Source organism: Parasteatoda tepidariorum, chromosome 6 (assembly GCF_043381705.1).
Source record: "Parasteatoda tepidariorum isolate YZ-2023 chromosome 6, CAS_Ptep_4.0, whole genome shotgun sequence".
Classification (NCBI taxonomy): Eukaryota; Metazoa; Arthropoda; class Arachnida; order Araneae; family Theridiidae; genus Parasteatoda; species Parasteatoda tepidariorum.
This window is the reverse complement of record NC_092209.1, coordinates 10,764,218-10,785,260: the sequence shown is the minus strand read 5'-3', so window position 1 is coordinate 10,785,260 and position 21,043 is coordinate 10,764,218. Positions and strand designations below refer to the sequence as shown.

Here is a 21,043-nt window from a genome sequence, read left to right as displayed (position 1 = left end):
TTTTCGACAGAACACCCCCGGAAAGGTAGATCCGCTGGGTTGCAATCACCTGATATGTGTCTCCAGCTCTCCTTTGTGGATGACTTAAGGATTTCCTTGATCCTGTTCCTCACAAACACACCCCAGGACTCTTCAATTTGAATCCACTGCAACGCAGTAGTTGAGTCTGTCCAAAAGAATTCTTTAAGGTTTATATTCAAGCTTCTCCATACTAAATCAGCCAAACGTGTGCCAATACTGCAGGCTAAAAGCTTTAACCTGGGTATAGAAATCTTTTTTAATGGTGCAATTCTGGATTTAGTCATCAATAACTGTACCGAAATATTTTCATCTGTCTCACATCTCAAGAAAACTACAGCAGCGTAAGATAAACCACTTGCATTGCAAAAGTATGTAATTCTGACTCCAAATAATTATCAGGAAATACTTGTCTTTTTATTTTTAAATCTTTTAGTTTTCTCATTTCTCCAATCCAATTTAGAACTTTGAGCTTTGTATCTTCACAAACCTCAGTATCCCAGCCTAATACAGACCACCAAATCTCCTGCAGTAGTAACTTAGGATACAACGTAGCTGGGCATGAAAATCCAAGCGGATCGAATACTTGCTGAGCCATGGAAATAATTAACCTTCTAGTTATCCTTTCTGGATGGTTTAAAATGGATTGAGTATCACAAAAAATAACATATTCATTCTTGTCCCATAGTAAACCTAAAACTTAAATAAACAGCAAGCTCACCTGGAATGACCATTAGAAAAATATAATAAGATGAAGCAAGCGCAGCAACAACTATAATACAACCACTCATCTATAATCAGAATGTCTCATTAAAGCTAAGAAAACTACCATATACATCAATGATCAGACCAATTCCCACATATGCCTCACCAGTCAGGACAACCATATCGAAACATCTCATCAAAAAACTCAACCACTGTCAGAACAAAATACTTAGAAAAATCACCCGTGCCAGATGGTTCATCAGAAATTCAAATATCCATAAAGATCTCAAGTTAGAATGTATATACAAATTAAATGCAGATTTCTATGACAAGGCTACAAAATGCAACGCATATCACTTCAATCAGATATTCAACTATGAAAACTATAAAAAAGATGCAAAACTATGACCAATGGCTGTTCACTTTACATCCGTCGCCTCATATCACATACAACAAATTAAATAACTAATCACAGATCCAACCATGGCATCAGATTAAACAACAATACTGACAACTTGACCAAGTGTTTCCCCACGTTGACCATCAATCTATATTTAAAGCCACACATAGTTTAGAGCAAGCCTGCTTCTTATAATTTCCATTATTATTATTTACTCAAGCAAGATGCTTGAATCCCGCTATCAGCCACCACATAGACTGATAACCTTAAAGTTCTACCATAAATATGAGAAACATAATGGATGGGATAGGGGCTGCTGCGCGGTCCTGGTGCCCAAATCAAATTTAAAGACTAGACAAGTAATTTGTCATATTAAAAAGTATATATTTTCGTAAGAAATGCAACATTATTACTGTTGTCTCGTGGTGACACCTTTAGAAAAACCTCAGAAAAAAAACATTGTAATTCATTATAGCGTGAATAAATGCACATTTTGCATATCTGAAAATTATACGTGTTTTTTCGCGAACAGAACTTTCAGACAGACCTAATTATCTATATTTGTGTTTATAATTGAACCACTTTTTAACTGAAGTCTGTTCAAGAGCGATACGAGAACAGTAGAAATTTTCAGATCTAAAAAAAGAATACTTATCAACCATTCTTCTGTACTCACAAAAAGTCCTTTTCATTAATAATTACTATCACAATTTTGTAAAAATTTTAAATTTTTTCAAGCCATTTTAATGAGTTAGACAAAAGTCAGAAGTATTTTCCTTTTTTTATTTTCAGTATCCACCAGCCAAATGTATTTCTGTCAGATACTTTTTGTTAATGTGCTGTTGTCACAATCTTAATACGGCTCTAAGAAAAATAAAATTTATATTAAATATATTTTATTTTCTAAAACGGTAGTTTCTAAAATTTGAACTACCTCATTTCTATCGCAACATTTGTAACGGAAAAGGATGCAGTATTTATTTTGATTTATTTAAAATTACATTTCTTAAAATGATTTAACAATTCTTATACCTTGAAATTCAAAAATATTTTAAACGTTTTCTCAAAAACAATAATAAATTATAAATAATTCTGTAAACCTACTTTTTACATAGAATAATCTTTGGGTAAACGAATTTTATAGCTGTGAATAAAATTTTTCGATATGCTTGAATATTCATCGGCGAAACAAGCAAAAAATAAAATTGAAATTAAGAGAACTAAACTTTTAATTGCTGTCCTGACCATACTATGGGAATTGGACAGAATTCGAATTTGACGGAAGAGAAACTTAATACAAAATGTGCGGTTATATCACTTATTATGTTTCGTAAAATATTGTCTGCTGCACTAATTAATGAATCCAATTAATCAATGCAAATTTAAGTTTTGGCTTTTGAATTATTAAGATTGATTCTGAAGTCAAATTCTGATCATTAGTTCATAGGTTATTCAGAGTTTTTATTTCTTCGCAATAAAAAGAAAATACAAGCAAGATAAAGTTAAAACTAAACTCTTTATGCATTGAATACTAATCATGTGTCTGTTATTAATCATTATTTATAAAAAAATATATTTTTTTTATAAATAGTATGCATTTCCAGGTTGGCCAAATAAAATAGCAAAAAGTGGTGACGATTAAAGTTTAGAATTTTAATAAAACAATAAGAGAGCATATTTTCTTAAATTACCAGAAATTCCAACGTGCTCAGCTTTGTAAAAAAATACTTTCTAGCAATATCAAAATTAAAGTTATTTTTAGTTAAGTTCATTTGTAATTTTTTTTTTTTTGTAATTTGCATATTGAAAATATAAAGTATCATAAGAAATGCAACAGTATAACTGTTGTCTCGTGTTGACACTTTTAAAGAGTGGGTGTAATTTTCCTAATTCAACATACTCTTCAATTAGCTACCAATTTATTAGAATTTTTCAGAAAGCGCAGTAGTTTTTATTTCTAGTTCACTATTGAAAGTGGATTCCGAGAATAATTTTCCTTTAATTTTCAACAAGAATAATTTGAAATGTATCTCATAGTGTTATTAAACAAATAATAAATAAATGAAATTTCTACCACTTTTTACATTTTTGTTGCCTGTGACGTCGCTGCATATCTTTTGTAAGGAACACGACATCAGCTTGATAAATGGCACCTATGAATTAATAATATTTGTTTGTTATGTAAAAAAGTAATATCGATTACTTTTTCCATGACAAAATAATATAATTTATCGCATCGTAAAAACGTAAATGCATTAACTCCTTCCAACCACTTTCTACGTAGCAAAGAAGTGGGAACTCTTGATAGGCACACAAATTAAATTTAAAAAAATTCTGGACATAAATATATAATTAAATTGCATAAAAACAGTATGTTGAAGAGTAAAACCGATTGCAAATTATTTGAAATCATCGACCAAAAACGTCCAAATTTCCGGTCAAAAACCTAATGCATTAGAAAATAAAAATAAAATGTAATTCATTATAGCATGAATAAAGGCACCTTTTGCATATCTGAAAATGATTCCGGGTTTCGGCGTAGCTCTACTCCTCAGTAGTATAGTGGTCAGTATCCCCGCCTGTCACGCGGGAGACCGGGGTTCGATTCCCCACCGGGGAGAGCATTTTATCTTACAAGCAGCTGGCTTATTTTTTTAGAAAGGAAATTCAAATTCGAAACTTTTTCTTTCTTGTAACATTGCATTTTAAATTGTTAATTAGAATAGCTGGGTATGGTTCTATCTTCACGATCAAAACTTAGAGGTACTGGCAGGCTTTACACTATATCCCACTTCGTCAATAAGTAAAATAAAAATATTTCATGCATTTGCGTGCCGAAATAGCTCAGTTGGGAGGAAGCTAGAGTGAAGATCTGTATGTCCCTGGTTCGATTCCGTATTTCGGCGTGGCTCTACTCCTCGGAAGTATAGTGGTCAGTTTTTCGCCTGTCACGCGGGAGACCGGGGTTCGATTCCCCGCCGGGGAGAGCTATTTATCTAACAAGCAGCTGGCTTATTTTTTTAGAAAGGAAATTTCGAATTCGAAACTTTTTCTTTCTTGTTACATTGCATTTTAAATTGCATTTTAAATTGTTATTTAGAATAGCTGGGTATGGTTCTATCTTCATGATCAAAATTTAGTGGTACCGGCAGGCTTTACACTAGTTCACGCTTCGTCAATAAGTAAAATAAAAATATTTCATGCGTTTGTGTGCCGAAACAGCTCAGATGGGAGGAAGATAGACTGAAGATCTATATGTCCCAGGTTCGATTCCGGGTTTCGGCATGGCTCAACTCCTCGGTAGTATAGTGGTCAGTATCCCCGCCTGTCACGCGGGAGACCGGGGTTCGATTCCCCGCCGGGGAGAGCATTTTATCTTACAAGCAGCTGGCTTATTTTTTTTAGAAAGGGAATCCAAATTCGAAACTTTTTCTTTCTTGTTACATTGCATTTTAAATTGTTAATTAGAATAGCTGGATATGATTCTATCGTCACGATCAAAATTTAGTGGTACTGGCAGGCTTTACACTAGTTCACACTTCGTCAATAAGTAAAATAAAAATATTTCTTGCGTTGGTGTGCCGAAATAGCTCAGTAGGGAGGAAGTTAGACTGAAGATCTATATGTCCCTGTTTCGATTCCCTGTTTCGGCGTGGCTCTACTCCTCGGATGTATAGTGGTCAGTATCCCCGCCTGTCACGCGGGAGACCGGGGATCGATTCCCCGCCAGGGAGAGCATTTTATCTAACAAGCAGCTGGCGTATTTTTTTAGAAAGGAAATAAGAATTCGAAACTTTTTTTTTCTTGTTACATTGCATTTTAAATTGTTAATTAGAATAGCTGGGTATGGTTCTATCATCACGATCAGAACTTAGAGGTACTGGAAGGCTTTACACTAGATCCCACTTCGTCAATAAGTAAAATAAAAATATTTAATGCATTTGTGTGCCGAAATAGCTCAGTTGGGAGGAAGTTAGAGTGAAGATCTGTATGTCCCTGGTTCGTTTCCGGGTTTCGGCGTGGCTCTACTCCTCGGTATAGTGGTCAGTATCCCGGCCTGTCACGCGGGAGACCGGGGTTCGATTCCCCGCCGGGGTGAGCATTTTATCTAACAAGCAGCTGGCTTATTTTTTAGAAAGGATTTAGAAAGGAAATCCGAATTCGAAACTTTTTCTTTCTTGTTACATTGCATTTTAAATTGTTAATTAGAATGGCTGGGTATGGTTCTATCTTCACGATCAAAATTTAGTGGTACTGGCAGGCTTTTCACTAGTTCACGCTTCGTCAATATGTAAAATAAAAATATTTCATGCGTTGGTGTGCCGAAATAGCTCAGTTGGAAGGAAGTTAGACTGAAGATCTATATGTACCTGGTTCGATTCCGGGTTTCGGCGTGGCTCTACTCCTCAGTAGTATAGTGGTCAGTATCCCCGCCTGTCACGCGGGAGACCGGGGTTCGATTCCTCGCCGGGGAGAGCATTTTATCTAACAAGCAGCTGGCTTATTTTTTTAGAAAGGAAATCCGAAACTTTTTCTTTCTTGTTACATTGCCTTTTAAATTGTTAATTAGAATAGCTGGGTATGGTTCTATCTTCACCATCAAAATTTAGTGGTACTGGCAGGCTTTTCACTAGATCCCGCTTCGTCAATATGTAAAATAAAAATATTTCATGCATTTGTGTGCTGAAATAGCTCAGTTGGGAGGAAGTTAGACTGAAGATCTATATGTCCCTGGTTCGATTCCGGGTTTCGGCGTGGCTCTACTCCTCGGTAGTATAGTGGTCAGTATCCCCGCCTGTCACGCGGGAGACCGGGGTTCGATTCCCAGCCGGGGAGAGCATTTTATCTATCAAGCAGCTGGCTTTTTTTTTAGAAAGGAAATCCGAATTCGAAACTTTTTCTTTCATGTTACATTGCATTTTAAATTGTTCATTTGAATAGCTGGGTATGTTTCTATCTTCACGATCAAAACTTAGAGGTACTGGCAGGCTTTACACTATATCCCGCTTCGTCAATAAGCAAAATAAAAATTTATCATGCATTTTTGTGAAGAAATAGCTCAGTTGGGAGGAAGTTAGACTGAAGATCTATATGTCCCTGATTCGATTCCGGGTTTCGGCGTGGCTCTACTCCTCTGTAGTATAGTGGTACGTATCCCCGCCTGTGACGCGGGAGACCGGGGTTCGATTCCCTGCCGGGGAGAGCATTTTATCTAACAAGCAGCTGGCTTATTTTTTTAGAAAGGAAATGCGAATTCGAAACTTTTTCTTTCTTGCTACATTGCATTTTAAATTGTTATTTAGAATAGCTGGGTATGGTTCTATCTTCACGATCAAAATTTAGTGGTACTGGCAGGCTTTACACTAGTTCACGCTTCGTCAATATGTAAAATAAAAATATTTCATGCATTTGTGTCCCGAAACAGCTCAGTTGGGAGGAAGTTAGACTGAAGATCTATATAACCCTGGTTCGATTCCGGGTTTCGGCATGGCTCTACTCCTCGGTAGTATAGTGGTCAGTATCCCCACCTGTCACGCGGGAGACCGGGGTTCGATTCCCCGCCGAGGAGAGCATTTTATCTAACAAGCAGCTGGCTTATTTTTTTAGAAAGGAAATCCGAATTCGAAACTTTTTCTTTCTTGTTACATTGCCTTTTAAATTGTTAATTAGAATAGCTGGGTATGGTTCTATCTTCACGATCAAAATTTAGTGGTACTGGCAGGCTTTACACTAGTTCACGCTTCGTCAATATGTAAAATAAAAATATTTCATGCATTTGTGTGCCGAAATAGCTCAGTTGGGAGGAAGTTAGACTGAAGATCTATATGTCCCTGGTTTGATTCCGGGTTTCGGCGTGGCACTACTCCTCGGTAGTTTAGTGGTCAGTATACCCGCGTGTTACGCGGGAGACCGGGGTTCGATTCCCCGCCTGGGAGAACATTTTATCTAACAAGCAGCTGGCTTATTTTTTTAGAAAGGAAATACGAATTCGAAACTTTTTCTTTCTTGTTACATTGCCTTTTAAATTGTTAATTAGAATAGCTGGGTATGGTTCTATCTTCACGATCAAAATTTAATGGTACTGGCAGGCTTTACACTAGTTCACGCTTCGTCAATAAGTAAAATAAAAATATTTCATCCGTTGGTGTGCCGATATAGCTCAGTTGGGAGGAAGTTAGACGGAAGATCTGAAAGACCCTGGTTCGATCCCGGGTTTCGGCGTGGCTTTACTCCTCGGTAGTATAGTCGTCAGTATCCCCGCCTGCCACGCGGGAGACCGGGGATCGATTCACCGCAGGGGGGAGAGCATTTTATCTAGCAAGCAGCTGGCTTATTTTTTTAGAAACTTTTTCTTTCTTGTTACATTGCATTTTAAATTGTTAATTAGAATAGCTGGGCATGTTTCTATCTTCAGGATCAGAACTTAGAGGTACTGGCAAGCTTTACACTAGTTCCCGCTTCGTCAATAACTAAAAAAAAATATTTCATGCGTTGGAGAGCCGAAATAGCTCAGAAGGGAGGACGTTTGACTGAAGGTCTAAAGGTCCCTTTTTCGATCCCTGGTTTCGGCATGACTCTACTCCTCCTTAGTATAGTGTTCAGTATCCCCGCCTGTCACTTGACAGACCGTTGTTCAACTCCCCGCCTGGGAGAGCATTTTATCTAACAAGCATCTGGCTTATTTTTTTTAGAAAAGAAATCCAAATTCGAAACTTTTTCTTTCTAGTTACATTGCATTTAAAATTGTTAATTAGAATAGCTGGGTATGGTTCATCTTCACGATCAAAATTTAGTGGTACTGGCAGGCTTTACACTAGTTCACGCTGCGTCATTAAGTAAAATAAAAATATTTCTTGCGTTGGTGTGCCGAAACAGCTCAGTTGGGAGGGCGTTAGACTGAAGATCTGAAAGTCCCGGGCTCGATCCCGGGTTTCGGAATTGCACTACTCCTAGTTAGTATAGTAGTCATTAAATCCCGCCTGTCGCGTGGGAGACCGAGGTTCGATTCCCCGCCGGGAAGACCATTTTGCCCCTGAGAATGATCCGAAAGCATGGCATCGCAGTTTTGATCCTCAGAAGAGAGGCTAGTTCTTAGTAACCACTTTTTTTATTGACTTTCTTGCGTTAAATAGCAATTTTGAAAACACTCTCGTTTGTCTCATATAAATAACATTAAAAATAAAGTATACACAGCAACCAACAAACTTCAAACTTTTTTTCCATTACCGTCACCTCTGTTTAGATCTGAAAAAACATCTGTATACATCTATGATACGTTCTATCATGACGTACGCCTCACCTGCCTGGTGTAACGTCTCCAAAAAAGACCTCAACAAACTTATCGTACTCCAAAATAACATCTTGCGAAAGCTCACGGGAGCGAGACGGTTTATCCGTAACAACGCCATTCATAGCGATCTTAACATTGACCACTTTGACCCTCATTTCAACAAATTGAACAGAAACGTCTTTATTAATGCCGCCACCTACGATACCGCAAATTTTAATGATATTTTCGACTGCAAAAATCTCAAAGAGGATGCAAAGTTTAGACCCATAGCACACTTCCACACTTCTGATATCGCACTAACACTTAACAACACAAACACTCACTGACTTATTCACACGCAGATTCAGCTTATCCCAGTGAAAGAGCAGCCCCTCAGGGTCTGATCAGGGGTAAACTGATCCCTGTAACTTAAGTGTAGAGAGCAACCTGGCACGAGTTTTAATTACCAGAACGGCCTGGTCTCTACTTTAAACAGAGCCACACTTACTTACACACATTCTCACATTCTTTTAACTCGTCCTCCTCCCGTTTGTATACATTCCCAAACTGTAAATACTGTAAATATTCGTTAGTGTTTATTTTTTCATTGTACTTTAATTTTAGCTTTTTTCATGTGCTTCTTAATTACTTTTGTTATTACCTAATAATGGCAAAGTGCCTTTTTTTTCTCACGAATTCCATTTTGCTCCCCAAACTTTATTTTTGTCTCGTTCGTTTCTTAGTCTAATTTCAGGATGACTCCACTACAACGAACGAACTCTCGTATGTCTTGTAAACTTTTAGTGGCTACATCTGATATTCAACAGTGAAAAGGATATCTTTCTGTTCTTTAGGTAGTGCCTTTTGACATTTCCTTACTTTCAGATTATCTCTATCTTTTTTTCTCCTTATTTAAACTATTTTTTTTCTGAAACTAAGCTAAATAGTTGCAGTCATTATTTTCTTTCATTATTTCAATACATTAAATTTCTTTGCATCTGTTAATAAATCAATCTGTACTCCTCAGTTTATTTTGATGTATAATAACTGAGTATTGGTATTTGCGTTTACTCCCTAAACCAATCAAATTTCATGGAAGTGCCTCGCTTTGTCCGTATGACGAGAATATTTTACGTCCTAAACGCAGTGAGTGTGAAAGGAATATAACGCAATGGCACTAAATATAAATTTTAAAAAATCAGTTTAAGGGGTTACCGGTCAATAACTGACCGGTCAATGACTTTTGATCTCATGAATTTGTTTTCGAGTTTTTGTCACTTCGTGGCTTTGTGTGGTCACCAAAACATTCTAAAAACTTAACCCTTTGCACTTCCAAGTTCTTTGTCACAGAATATCAAATATATAACATCGAATATATAAGATATCAAATGTATAATGTTTATATATGGTAACCATGTTCAGCGGCTGCGTTAAAGCTTCACCTCCTACATCAGAAAGCCTATTTAAAAAGCACAGACTATTTAAAAAAAAGAGTCAGTTGTGCACATGAACCCAAAACCTTTTATAAAAGTAATTGAGAGAAATTTATCATATTATATTTGAGATTTGAATCTGTAGTGGTTGACAAGTGAAGGAGGCAAACCAATTATATTCATAAATAAAACAAATTTTTAGCATATATTTGCTACCAGTTTCTTATTTTAACTAGATTTTGTATTAAGTGACTCGTTCGGAAAGTGGATATCCTTCACAATGGTCTGATCGGACTACCTATAAAAAACCGTGTGGAGGCTTTCAGTTACAGAAGGCGTTGTTTAAATGCGATAAAAGCGTAAATTTGGCAAATAAAATCATTATATTTTGCGGAAGTATTGGCGAATGATTTTGGAAAAAAATGTATATATTTAACTCGATCCTCAAATCAGTATTTTTTATGCAATTTCAATAATTTTCGATAGATGCGCCACATAACCAATTATAATAGAGTCCAAATAATGCAAGTCTGAAACAAACTACCGTGAAATATTTTTTTTTAGAAAAACAATTAATCCAAAATATTTATTAAGATTTACAATTGGCGGATATTTTCGAAAATTGGCGAATACTTATGATATTTGGCTAATTCACTGGCTAATAATATGAAATCCTTGGTGCGAGCCCTGATATTATATTATGATTGTTTGTTTTCAATTCAAAATATTGTATTAAATATTTATACCATTTAGTGCCTACATAAGTTTAAATAGCTTTATAAAGTTCTGGGAGTGCAAAGGGTTATTCTTAAGAAATGTTCAAGATCTATGTGAATAAATTAACTTTGATCTATGCGAAAAAATTAACAAAAAGGAATGAAAAATGATCTATATTTTTGAACGGTACACATATTCATCTGAAAATGTTAAGATTTTCTTTTCAGTTTCTTTCTTTTCGTTTTCTTCATTCCAAGGCTGCAATTCTGCAGAGGCAAAAATGTCGTAGAAAAGACCACATAAGAAATGGATAATAGCTGAGCTGATGTAAACAAAAGCCCAGTTTCTAAGTGTTTGCTAAAAAGAAATTAAAACAAAATAGTCATATTTTGAAAACATATTAAAAGTTAGTTTATAGACAAGATCTTCTCAAAAAAATTATTTATGTGTATTTTTATCAGTAACAAAATTGAGTTTCTTTAATAACATTGGTGCAATTTCTATAGTATGCAAATTCAATTTAAAATACTAATAATAAAGCGAAAAATGCGATAAAAGTCACAAATTTACATAAAAAACTCTTTGAACAAGGACATTTAGTATTAAACAAATGAATAAAATGCGAAATTTATCGTAATCATTAAAGAATTTTGTAACGTATCTGCTACTAAGATTATTAACTACTAATTCACTATTATATAAAGCATGCTAACTTAAGCGAATTACAGGTTCTTATGCAAAAATTAAAATTGTCTATGAAATTTATTATTCAGGAGGACCTCCACACGGTTTTTATAACTAGTCCAATCAGACCACAACGAAGGATATCTACTTTCCGAACGAGTCAGTTAATACAAAATCTAGTTAAAATAAGAACGTGGTAGCAAATATATGACTAAAAATTTCTTTTATTTATGAATATTATTGGTTTGCCTTATTCACTTATCAACCACTACAGATTCAATTCTCAAATATATATGATGAATTTCTCTCAATTACTTTTATAAAAGGTTTTGGGTTCACGCGCCCAACTGGTTCACTTATTAAATAGTCTGTTCGGACTACTTATAAAAGACCGTGTGGAGGCTTTTTGATGTAGGAGGTGATGCCTCAATACGATTTATGAATTCGCTACAAACGTTTAATATTCCACAATGAATAGATGACTTGTTAGAGAAGTAGTGCTCAAAACTACGAATTAGTTGTTACAATTTTCCCGGACAATAATTAAAGACAGAAAATAATAATGAGCGTGCATAATTATCAACAGCATAAATTTGTAGTGAAATCCATTCACATCGAATTTAATCAGGAATAGGAAGATTAATGCAGAGAGAAACTATGATAGAAAATACAACCACAGAGATGCCAACTTGCTCCGCACAGGAAATATGTATTTTAAAGTGGTAGTTTATCAATTATGATTCTTGGTTTAATAAATTCAATTTAGTACATTTTTATCCACCACTATTTCTACATAATTAGTAGGCTTATATAATTCATCACTTTTTAGTAGTTATGGAAATTTCTTGAAGCTGTTATGCACTAAAAAGTAAGCAAATAGTTAATTTTATGCAAAATTTAGTTTGTAATTAATTACCGCTTTTTTATTTATTTTAGCGCGTCCGGATCAGTTGGTATCTCTGTTAATGTGGTGTAACTATCACTACAATTATTAAACATAATTTTACTAGTATATAAGACATGCTAAGCAATAGGCATTAATCCTTTTGATAGATGATGGTTGGCATAGTCGATAATTAAACCCACTCAATGCAACCATGCTATGAAGTTCATGCATGTAAATTTGAAACCGTGCAAAGCTATATTATTTGGATAAGTTTAATAATATCACAAAAATAGAGCTGAAAAAATGAATCAACAAATTGATGTTTAACACGTTCACGCCGGCTGTTCACACCCAGGCCTGACAGCGGGACAGAAAAGAGAAAATACTGGTAGAAGAACTATTTCAATATTAGATAATATTCGGGAGGAGCTAATCTATTCTCAACAATAACAATTCACTGTAAGGAAATTTTTCACGGCGAAGAAGCAATTCAATATAAAAATTGCATCCGTTGAAAACCATTGGCAGTTATGGATTTTTATTATTCCCCGAAAAAAACTAAAAAATGAAATTTATTTGTCACCAGTTCTTACTCCGGTGTGCCACCGGTGGTACGTGCCGGCAGATGAGACAGTCCAGCGCGGGCCACCGGTGGTACGCGCCGTCGTGAAAGTGTTAACCCTTTGTATCCGATTTATTTAAATTCCAAACTAAGAGGTAACAACCGAATTAAAATCCATATAAGTTTTTGATTTAAAAAAAAATTTTTTTTTGTTTGTTAAACAGTTACCAAATATAACATGACAACTTCACTAAATGCTTCGTCATTTATAAGATGTGGTAGTTATAAATGCATTCTTTCTTTCGGAAATAGACTGACAGCAAAATGTTTTAGTCACCTCCTTTTTTGTATTGGTAATAAATGCATGACTAGTCTGATTCGTCAAATATTAGGGTTACGTGGTTCTTTCTTTAACCCCTTGGGGACGGGTGATTCAGAAAAGCATTCGTACAAAATCAGAATCAAGTTGCAATTAAATAAAAAACGGTAACTTAAATGTAGTCGTTACTAATTTTACAGACTTACTTTACTTTTATTTTAATTATTGTTAGTTTAATCATATATATAATCAATGTTAATTCAAAGTATAACTAAATAGTTTTATTTTGAACAAAGTAATGGTGAATTAAATAAATCAAAAAATTATAACTCCGCCCACAAATAAACTGCTAAAGAAATACTTCGATTACCAGTTTTATCTTCTTACCCTGATTGATACGGTTTTTTGCTGTCACGTATTTGTGACAGTCGGCGCGAAAGGGTTAATCAACATCGAAAAAAGATATGCTACTGTACAAAACTAATATCCGTCTAGTTCTAACTTATTAATTCGAAAACTTGCCTGAGAAAAAAAGAGTCTAATATTTTTATCAGTGAAAGGAGGATCTTATGAGCTATTTTTCGACAGAGAGCATCTTCTACAGAAGAAGAACAGATTAGAAGTTTGCAAAATTTATTAGAGCATTGATGTCATATTAACCATAAAATTAATCAGGATTAGATTCGCAAGGTACATCTACAACTTAGATACAATCAGCGACGACTGGACTTCGTCCACTTGACCAATGAGGGTACTAAACTCCCAATAAATGGCAACAAGGAGAATGTAATGGTAAAATATTTTGAATAAGGCCAAGACCCTCCCGGGCTGCCATGCCAATGATGATAATACATTCCATTGATAAAACTTGTTACAAATGTCATCTGCAATACTTACCCCGCTTTTAAGAATTACTCCAACAAACGCTGGTGCAAGAAAACCTGGCAGTGTTGCAATTGCATTTGTTATTCCAAGAAGAGTTCCTAAAAATAAAATAACTATAAATATGTTATAATCGATATTTCATAAATAACATTTCTGGCACAGTGTAGCCAATCAAGCAAGACTAATTCAACAAATGATGAAAAATAAATGGGAAACCACCTGAGTCCAAACTAGAAAATTTTTCTGGAGAGCAAAAAAAATTAATAACTCCGGTTTAACTTCTTCGGGTTTGTAGCAAATCAAAAGTTTTAAAATACCTTTTTAATGTTATTATTATTGTATACGCAAAGTTATTATTTTATAAATTATTCGTAGTTTTTATCATAAATTATTCGTTATTTTTTTCGTAAATTATTCGTTATTTTTTTCGTAAATTATTCGATATTTTCATAGTTATTATCGTTAGTTTTGTCGTGTTTTTTCTATCGTACGTGAAAAAAAAAATTGCGAGAGTCTTATCATTGAGCACTGATGGCACTGAGGAAGTAATTTACTCAGTAAAAAAGTAGCATTAATGAGAAAAAAAGTAATAGTCACTGATAATTACTTTCTTAAAAAAATAAAACGAAAATATTCTTCCAAAAAGATATTTCTTTAAAAACTCTTTTCAATATAAGTAGTAGCCCTGTCTGAAGCTGTATCCACCCAGGCAAAGAAAGTAAAAGTAGTAAAAACCATTACATTTCTAGATTTCTTAAGAACTGAAGTTAAAGTCTTTCTTAATTATTTATAACTAAAGATAGTTTACTAGCATTTATTGTTCTCAATGTAAGAACTAAATCTGTATGCATGCTGAGACTCATAAAACATTTTGAATAAAATCGACATTTTATTTTTTCCGAAATCAGTATAGATAATAATAACAATGACCCTCCTATATATTCTACATACCAGCAAACTTCGGGCTCATGTCAACGTGATTAACCATAAAACTGGAATAAAGCAAGCCATTCAAACCAAAGGACAAAGAAAATAATACAATTATGATAATTGGACGGCAACCCACAAAGGCGATAGCTACAGCACACAAAGCTGGCCCAAAAAATGCTGAAAATAAAAAAATATATATATATATATATTGCTCTTAACAAATAATAAATTATTTATTTAAAGAATAAGTTTGAGCAATGTTCTTGAAGTGGAAACTTCAGAATCTTAATCTGTAATGAAAGTAATTAACTTTCTTCTACTAAGAGTTCTTGACATTGTAGTGCTTAATAATCATGAAAATGGAAGCACATACTCTTAATAGGGTTAACATGGTATAAACAAACAATAATAATAGCAATAAATCTACTTCTATACATCTGTTAGCTTTCAATCTTTCCGAAAATGGATTTTCCAAGTGATGGTAAAACAATTACCGAATAACAATCTTCCCAACTTTCTATGATTTCTGTAAAAATTTATTCGAGTGGTAGTTAAAGATAACTAAAATCACATCACGTTACTTTCAAGCCTCCAAAATGTATGCTTGTTTGAATAAAATGGTAATAAAAATAGTTTTAAATCGAATATATTAGGTCTATCGAAAAGTTCTGTCCGTGAAGGTCCGTTTTTTTCATACTTAAAAAGGTACTGAAACTACCATTATTCAATTAATTTTGATTTTTATTAATAATTATAAATTACTTTGTCCGCAACTACGTATAAATAATTACAACAAATATATAAAAGCCTAATAATTTACACGACAACTATTTACATCCTGGCCAAAATATAAATATAATTATATTTTTGAGTAAAATTGAGTTTCGGTAATTGTTCTACTATCGCTTGGAACATGCATACTTGGAAAGAGTGAAATTTGGCAGGTATGAATGTTCATATCAGATGTACCGCTCAGTTCGTCACAAATTTGAATATATATGGATATGCTCGTATGCGTCTCTTTTGCTAACTCTTTAATCCCTCAGCGCATTTGCAAGTGTCTGACACGGGCGAAAGTTACTACACATGCCCCTGTCTCCTATTGGCAATCTATATTATATAAAACAATCTATATTACATAATATATAATATAAAACAATTATATATCAATAAAACCGATGATATTTCTTTTCTCGCCTTGGCAACAGTTTTCATTTTTAATTGATAGGTTTCGGCGCGCAAGAGCACGTAGTGTGCATCATATGGCTAATCCATATTATATAAAACGCTAATACGTTTTAATTGATAGGCTTCGGTGCGCAAGAACACGTAGTGAGCATCATATGTTTAATCGAGAGAATTCTCACGGAATTATCAAAAAAACTTCTCACAAAATTATCTTAATCGAAGCCGATGCTTTACATCCGGCGCTCAGTATTATTTCATATTGTTTTACAACACATGGTTTTAGCCCTCTGGTGGGAAAGACTTTAAAACAAAACTTACAACAGTTACTTTTCTCAACTACTGAAATTTAGAATAGTGTGATTAAGAAAAGTATGTGAACTGTTTGCAATTAATATTGAAATGCACAGGTTTAGACTTTTCTACAGTGAAAAGTTTTCGGAACTTCAGTGTTCAAAAAAGTATACAAAATCTAGACGTTAAGAACGCATGCAATGAGCGAGCATCGGATTGCGAAGCAATCCGAAATGAACTGCGAAAGCAGTTCCGGGTGTTGGCGAGTGCCAGCGAGCAGGGGGCGAAGCCTCCTAGTCTTATTGTATTTCGCGTTCTTTTTTTTTCGACTGCTCGTCTGACATCCCTCCTAGTATATATAATTTACACTATCTCTTCAAGTTCTGTAAAAAAAATAAACCTTCGATAATTTTTTACCAGTTTTCAGGGGAAAAAAACTCGTGTATTAAGGGGTTAAGACATAACATTTTCATTGATTTAAAAGGTAAATACCATACCACTTTCTGTTATCAAAAGATTTTAGTAATGTAAAAAAAAAGAAGACGTTACTACCCTATAATATTCAGTAACAGAAAACTTATAGCGACGATGATAAAATTAAAATATTTGCAAATGCCATAGAGAAACAATTCTCATTAAATACGTTCCCCAGTAATAACAAACCTGATGAGAAGATCAACTTAATATATGATAATTACTTTATTAGCAACAACAGCCACAATCCTATTGATAATGTGAATCAAGATGAACTAAACAATATTATTAAAAAACTAAATAACAGAAAATCTCCAGGTGAAGATAATATTAATAACCGAATGATTAAACAACTACCACTTAATAAGCTCAATGATATCATCAACATCTTCAACGCTTGCCTCAATCTGAATTTCATCAATTATGTCTGAATACATTGCTTCTCTTTGCAAATTGTGATTACTGTATCTATTATGTCTGTAAATAGTATCAACGTATATTTTCAAATCATGCCTGTATATAAATTCTCATATCGAAATCTATTGTAATGCAAAATGTTTTATTTATCAAGCAAATTGCTTGATTTTATTGACTAAGCTACCATAATGATGCTTAATACAAAATGTTTTATTCACTGTCTGAAAATATTTTCATGATGAATGGGATAGGGGTCGCTGTGCTGCCCAGGTGCCCAGTTTTTGTTAATAAAAGTAAAGTAAAGCAATCTGAATTATTTCCCCACAAATTGGAAAAATGCTATCATCATTTTGTTTCCGAAACCAAGCAAAGATTCAAGACACCCGGAAAATTTTCGTCCTCTCAGCCTGCTTCTCACTCTGGGAAAAATTCTAGAGAGAATTATCCTTACCAGACTTGAACCATTGATAACCTTTCGACCGAAAGAACAATATGGATTCAGGAGGAGACTATCCACCCCAAAGCAGCTGATCCGCTCAATTGATTTTATAAGCGACGGCATCTTCAAGAAAGAATCCGCAGCCCTGCTTATGCTAGACGTGGCAAAAGCTTTTGACAGCCTCTGGCATAAAGCTCTAATAACCAAACTTATCAACCAAAATCTACCTTACAATATCAGTAAAATTATTGACTCCTACCTCAGCAATAGGACTTTTCAAATAAGACTGGACAATCAACTTTCTATTGAAAAGAATATTCATGCGGGAGTACCGCAGGGAAGCATTTTAGGTCCGATCCTATATTTAATCTATACAAATGATTTTCCCTCTTGCAATAATCAAATTAACCAAATGATAGCATGCTACGCCGATGACACTACCATAGCCATTAGATCTTTAAATGCCAACCAAGCTGTACTAAATATGTACAATCTTACGCCAGCCATAGAGACATGGTGTGCAGACAATAAAATCCTGATTAATGCAGAGAAATCCAAACTAATGCTGATCAGCAGGAAAAAGAAAAAGAATAAGAGAAACATCAGTAATAATGTTATTCTCTTTGATAAAATCATCCCTATAGTTAGCCAGGCAGACTTCCTAGGCTTCACTATCAACAACAAACTAACTTGGAACCCGCAAGTAGAGAAAGTTATCAATAAGGCTCATGCTGCATATAGTTGCCTGAGACCAATCATTAACTCCAGTTCTCCACTACCCCTAAATCTCAAAAAAAAACTTTACACAATGTGTATAAGGCCTATATTAACTTATGCATGCCCTGCCTGGGGATGTATAAACCAAACTCAATTAAAAAAGCTTGAAGCAGCCCAAAACAAGTTACTAAGACGTATCACAGGTGCTCCATACTATCTACCAAATAATGCTATCAGAAATGATCTAAATATAAATACCATCAACGAATATATAACCAAACTCAAAATCTCATTCTTTAGTAATGCCAAAGACCCAGATCCAGTTGGCTTTAATGAACTCTTAAATAAGGAACTACTTCCAGATATGATGCAGCACAATCCAAATACCTCGTTCTTATTATCAGATTGCATCCTCTCAAAGCATTATAAATAAATACCCCCCCCCATTTTTATTACCATGGATACTCCCAGAGAGGTGAAAGGACCTTCATGTGATCGCCGACTCGGGGGTATCCACCCCTAGTATTTTACCTAACTTGTCCCACTTATACAGTTTTCAATCTATTTTTGATCTACAATCTCACATTTAATAAGCCAGACATAGAGTATAAAACCTGCGTCGCCCAATGCTTCTGCTACTTCTCTAGTATTTCTTGCATAACGACAGTACTACAGGCGCCTACGGGCTCTACATCACGATGAAGGAGTGGAGTGTCCGCTTCGCGTACAGGGACTCCGAATGCAACATCAGTCTAAGACGTTATTACAGACATATTCAGATATAAGCTGCCTATGCCGAATACTACCCAGTCACCAACTTTCCTTATTTTTCACTTCTATGCCAAAAGTCTCAGTTGTCAATAAGCACAATTCAGATGAAGAAGTTTGGTGCAGTAGGTACTTCAGTAACACTCCTATCAAGTCAAGTTATTATTACAGAAAACTGCCCTTTAAATACATCCTCAGAAAAAAGGCAGGTCTGGGTAGTATTGTGTGAACAGTTTACTTTACATTAAGCACAATTCAGATGAAGAAGTCTGGTGCAGTAGGTACTTCAGTAACACTCCTATCAAATCAAGTTATTATTACAGAAAACTGCCCTTTTAATACATCCTCAGAAAAAAGGCAGGTCTGAGTAGTATGGAGTGAACAGTTTACTTTGTGCGGTGATAACAAATGCGTGATTTCGTTGTGGTTTCCATATCTTTCATTCACTAATTTATATTTTTCTAAGTACTGTGGGAATCATTACCTTATTTTGAGTTATAAACAATTAAAATGCAAGTACTTACCAATGCTATTCATTATTTTTCTGATTGTGGTGACACGTAGATAGTCACCAGCTCTTAAATAGTCGGCTACTATACTTGCAGGGAATGCAAAAAGAGCCATCATCAAAAAAGGAATGCCCGATACCAATCCATTCTAAAGAAAGCATGCCCGTTAAATTATATGTTTCTATCAAATTTAGTTATTGTTTTTTTTTAAACAAGATATTCATTATTAAAGATATAAAATAAATGTAAGACAAATCAGTGAAAATAAAGCATATTTTCCACTTGAATAATGCTGTTTATAGTAGTTTTTATCATTACTTTTTTTTTATTTCGCATCTTCGAAAACTTAATTACGTTTTAAAATTACAACTTAAATAAAAAAGTATCCCGAATTTTTCATAAAAATATGAAATCCCATATTTCTTTTGTCATGTTAATATAATCGCATCTAAAAAAATTAAAAAAAAAAACATTCATTAGTAGAATAAAATGAAACAATTAAATAAGTAGCGTTTAATATTATTTGAAGATAATTTTTTTAAGGTAAACTAGTTTTATAATTATTATTCTCTATTTGTTTTGGCGATAAAAAATTTCAGCGAAAATTGTTCTAACGTAATGTCACATACAGAAAATTCGTTAAGGATTTTTAACGTTAATGGATCAACCACGAGGAGAAATTTGCCTCCGTGGAGGACTTTTTGATAGAAGTAACCCGCATTTGTGCATAAAGGAGATGAAAACCACGAAAACCTCTCACAATTTGCCTGACTGCTGTAGGGCTCAAATCCTTGATCCACTACCACTGATGATGTTCTTACGGAAGTACTTTGGTCGTGGTGAGCAAGGTGCGGAGCACGAATCGACCAGCAATCGATTTTGGATCCGAACATGGAATGCCTTATTGAGAGGCGAGCGCTCTATCTTCTGACCTACTACGGCTCAGAGTTTGTGATTTTATTTTTATTTCATAACCGTCGTTGAACAGCCAACCCAATTATTGGATTTACGAATACTTATGTTCAACTCCGTAGCTTAGTTATTTTGAACCCAATCCAGAAGACAAGGAAACTCCTGAATTAAGTATTGAGAGAAATTTGCTTTCGTGGAATACTTTTTGATGGAACTAACCCGCATTTGCGCTACATGTAGGAATAACCACGAAAACCTATCACGGTTATCCTGACGGTAAAGGGAATCTTACACATGACCCGTCTACCACTGAGGATATTTCACGTCAACACTGTGGTCGGTGCAAGCCGGATGCGGATTCGTAACGACCAGCCATCGCTGCGATTCGAACCCCGTTCACCTCATTGGAAGGCGAACGCTCTATCCCCTGAGCCACCACGGTTCAGAGTTTGTGATTTGAAGTATATTATAGAATTGAATAGATACCACGCAACAAACTTACATCTTTTAAATCAAAGT

The 21,043-nt window shown here is 34.6% G+C and overlaps 1 protein-coding gene and 3 non-coding genes across 4 annotated transcripts; 3 read left to right on the top strand and 1 right to left on the bottom strand.

The window, feature by feature from the left end:
* Positions 1–4,417: 4,417 nt before the first annotated feature.
* Positions 4,418–4,489, top strand: TRNAD-GUC (transfer RNA aspartic acid (anticodon GUC)). The gene has a single exon. It is a non-coding gene; the product is annotated as a tRNA-Asp (tRNA).
* A 1,398-nt stretch (positions 4,490–5,887) lies between these two features.
* Positions 5,888–5,959, top strand: TRNAD-GUC (transfer RNA aspartic acid (anticodon GUC)). The gene has a single exon. It is a non-coding gene; the product is annotated as a tRNA-Asp (tRNA).
* Positions 5,960–6,620: 661 nt separating this feature from the next.
* Positions 6,621–6,692, top strand: TRNAD-GUC (transfer RNA aspartic acid (anticodon GUC)). The gene has a single exon. It is a non-coding gene; the product is annotated as a tRNA-Asp (tRNA).
* A 4,008-nt stretch (positions 6,693–10,700) lies between these two features.
* Positions 10,701–21,043, bottom strand: LOC107437659 (putative inorganic phosphate cotransporter; the record flags this gene model as incomplete). Its single annotated transcript, XM_043055800.2, is given in 5 exon segments — positions 10,701–10,900; positions 13,892–13,977; positions 14,831–14,986; positions 19,628–19,760; positions 21,027–21,043. Coding segments are annotated over 5 exon segments (578 nt in total), but the record flags the coding sequence as incomplete, so codon positions are not given.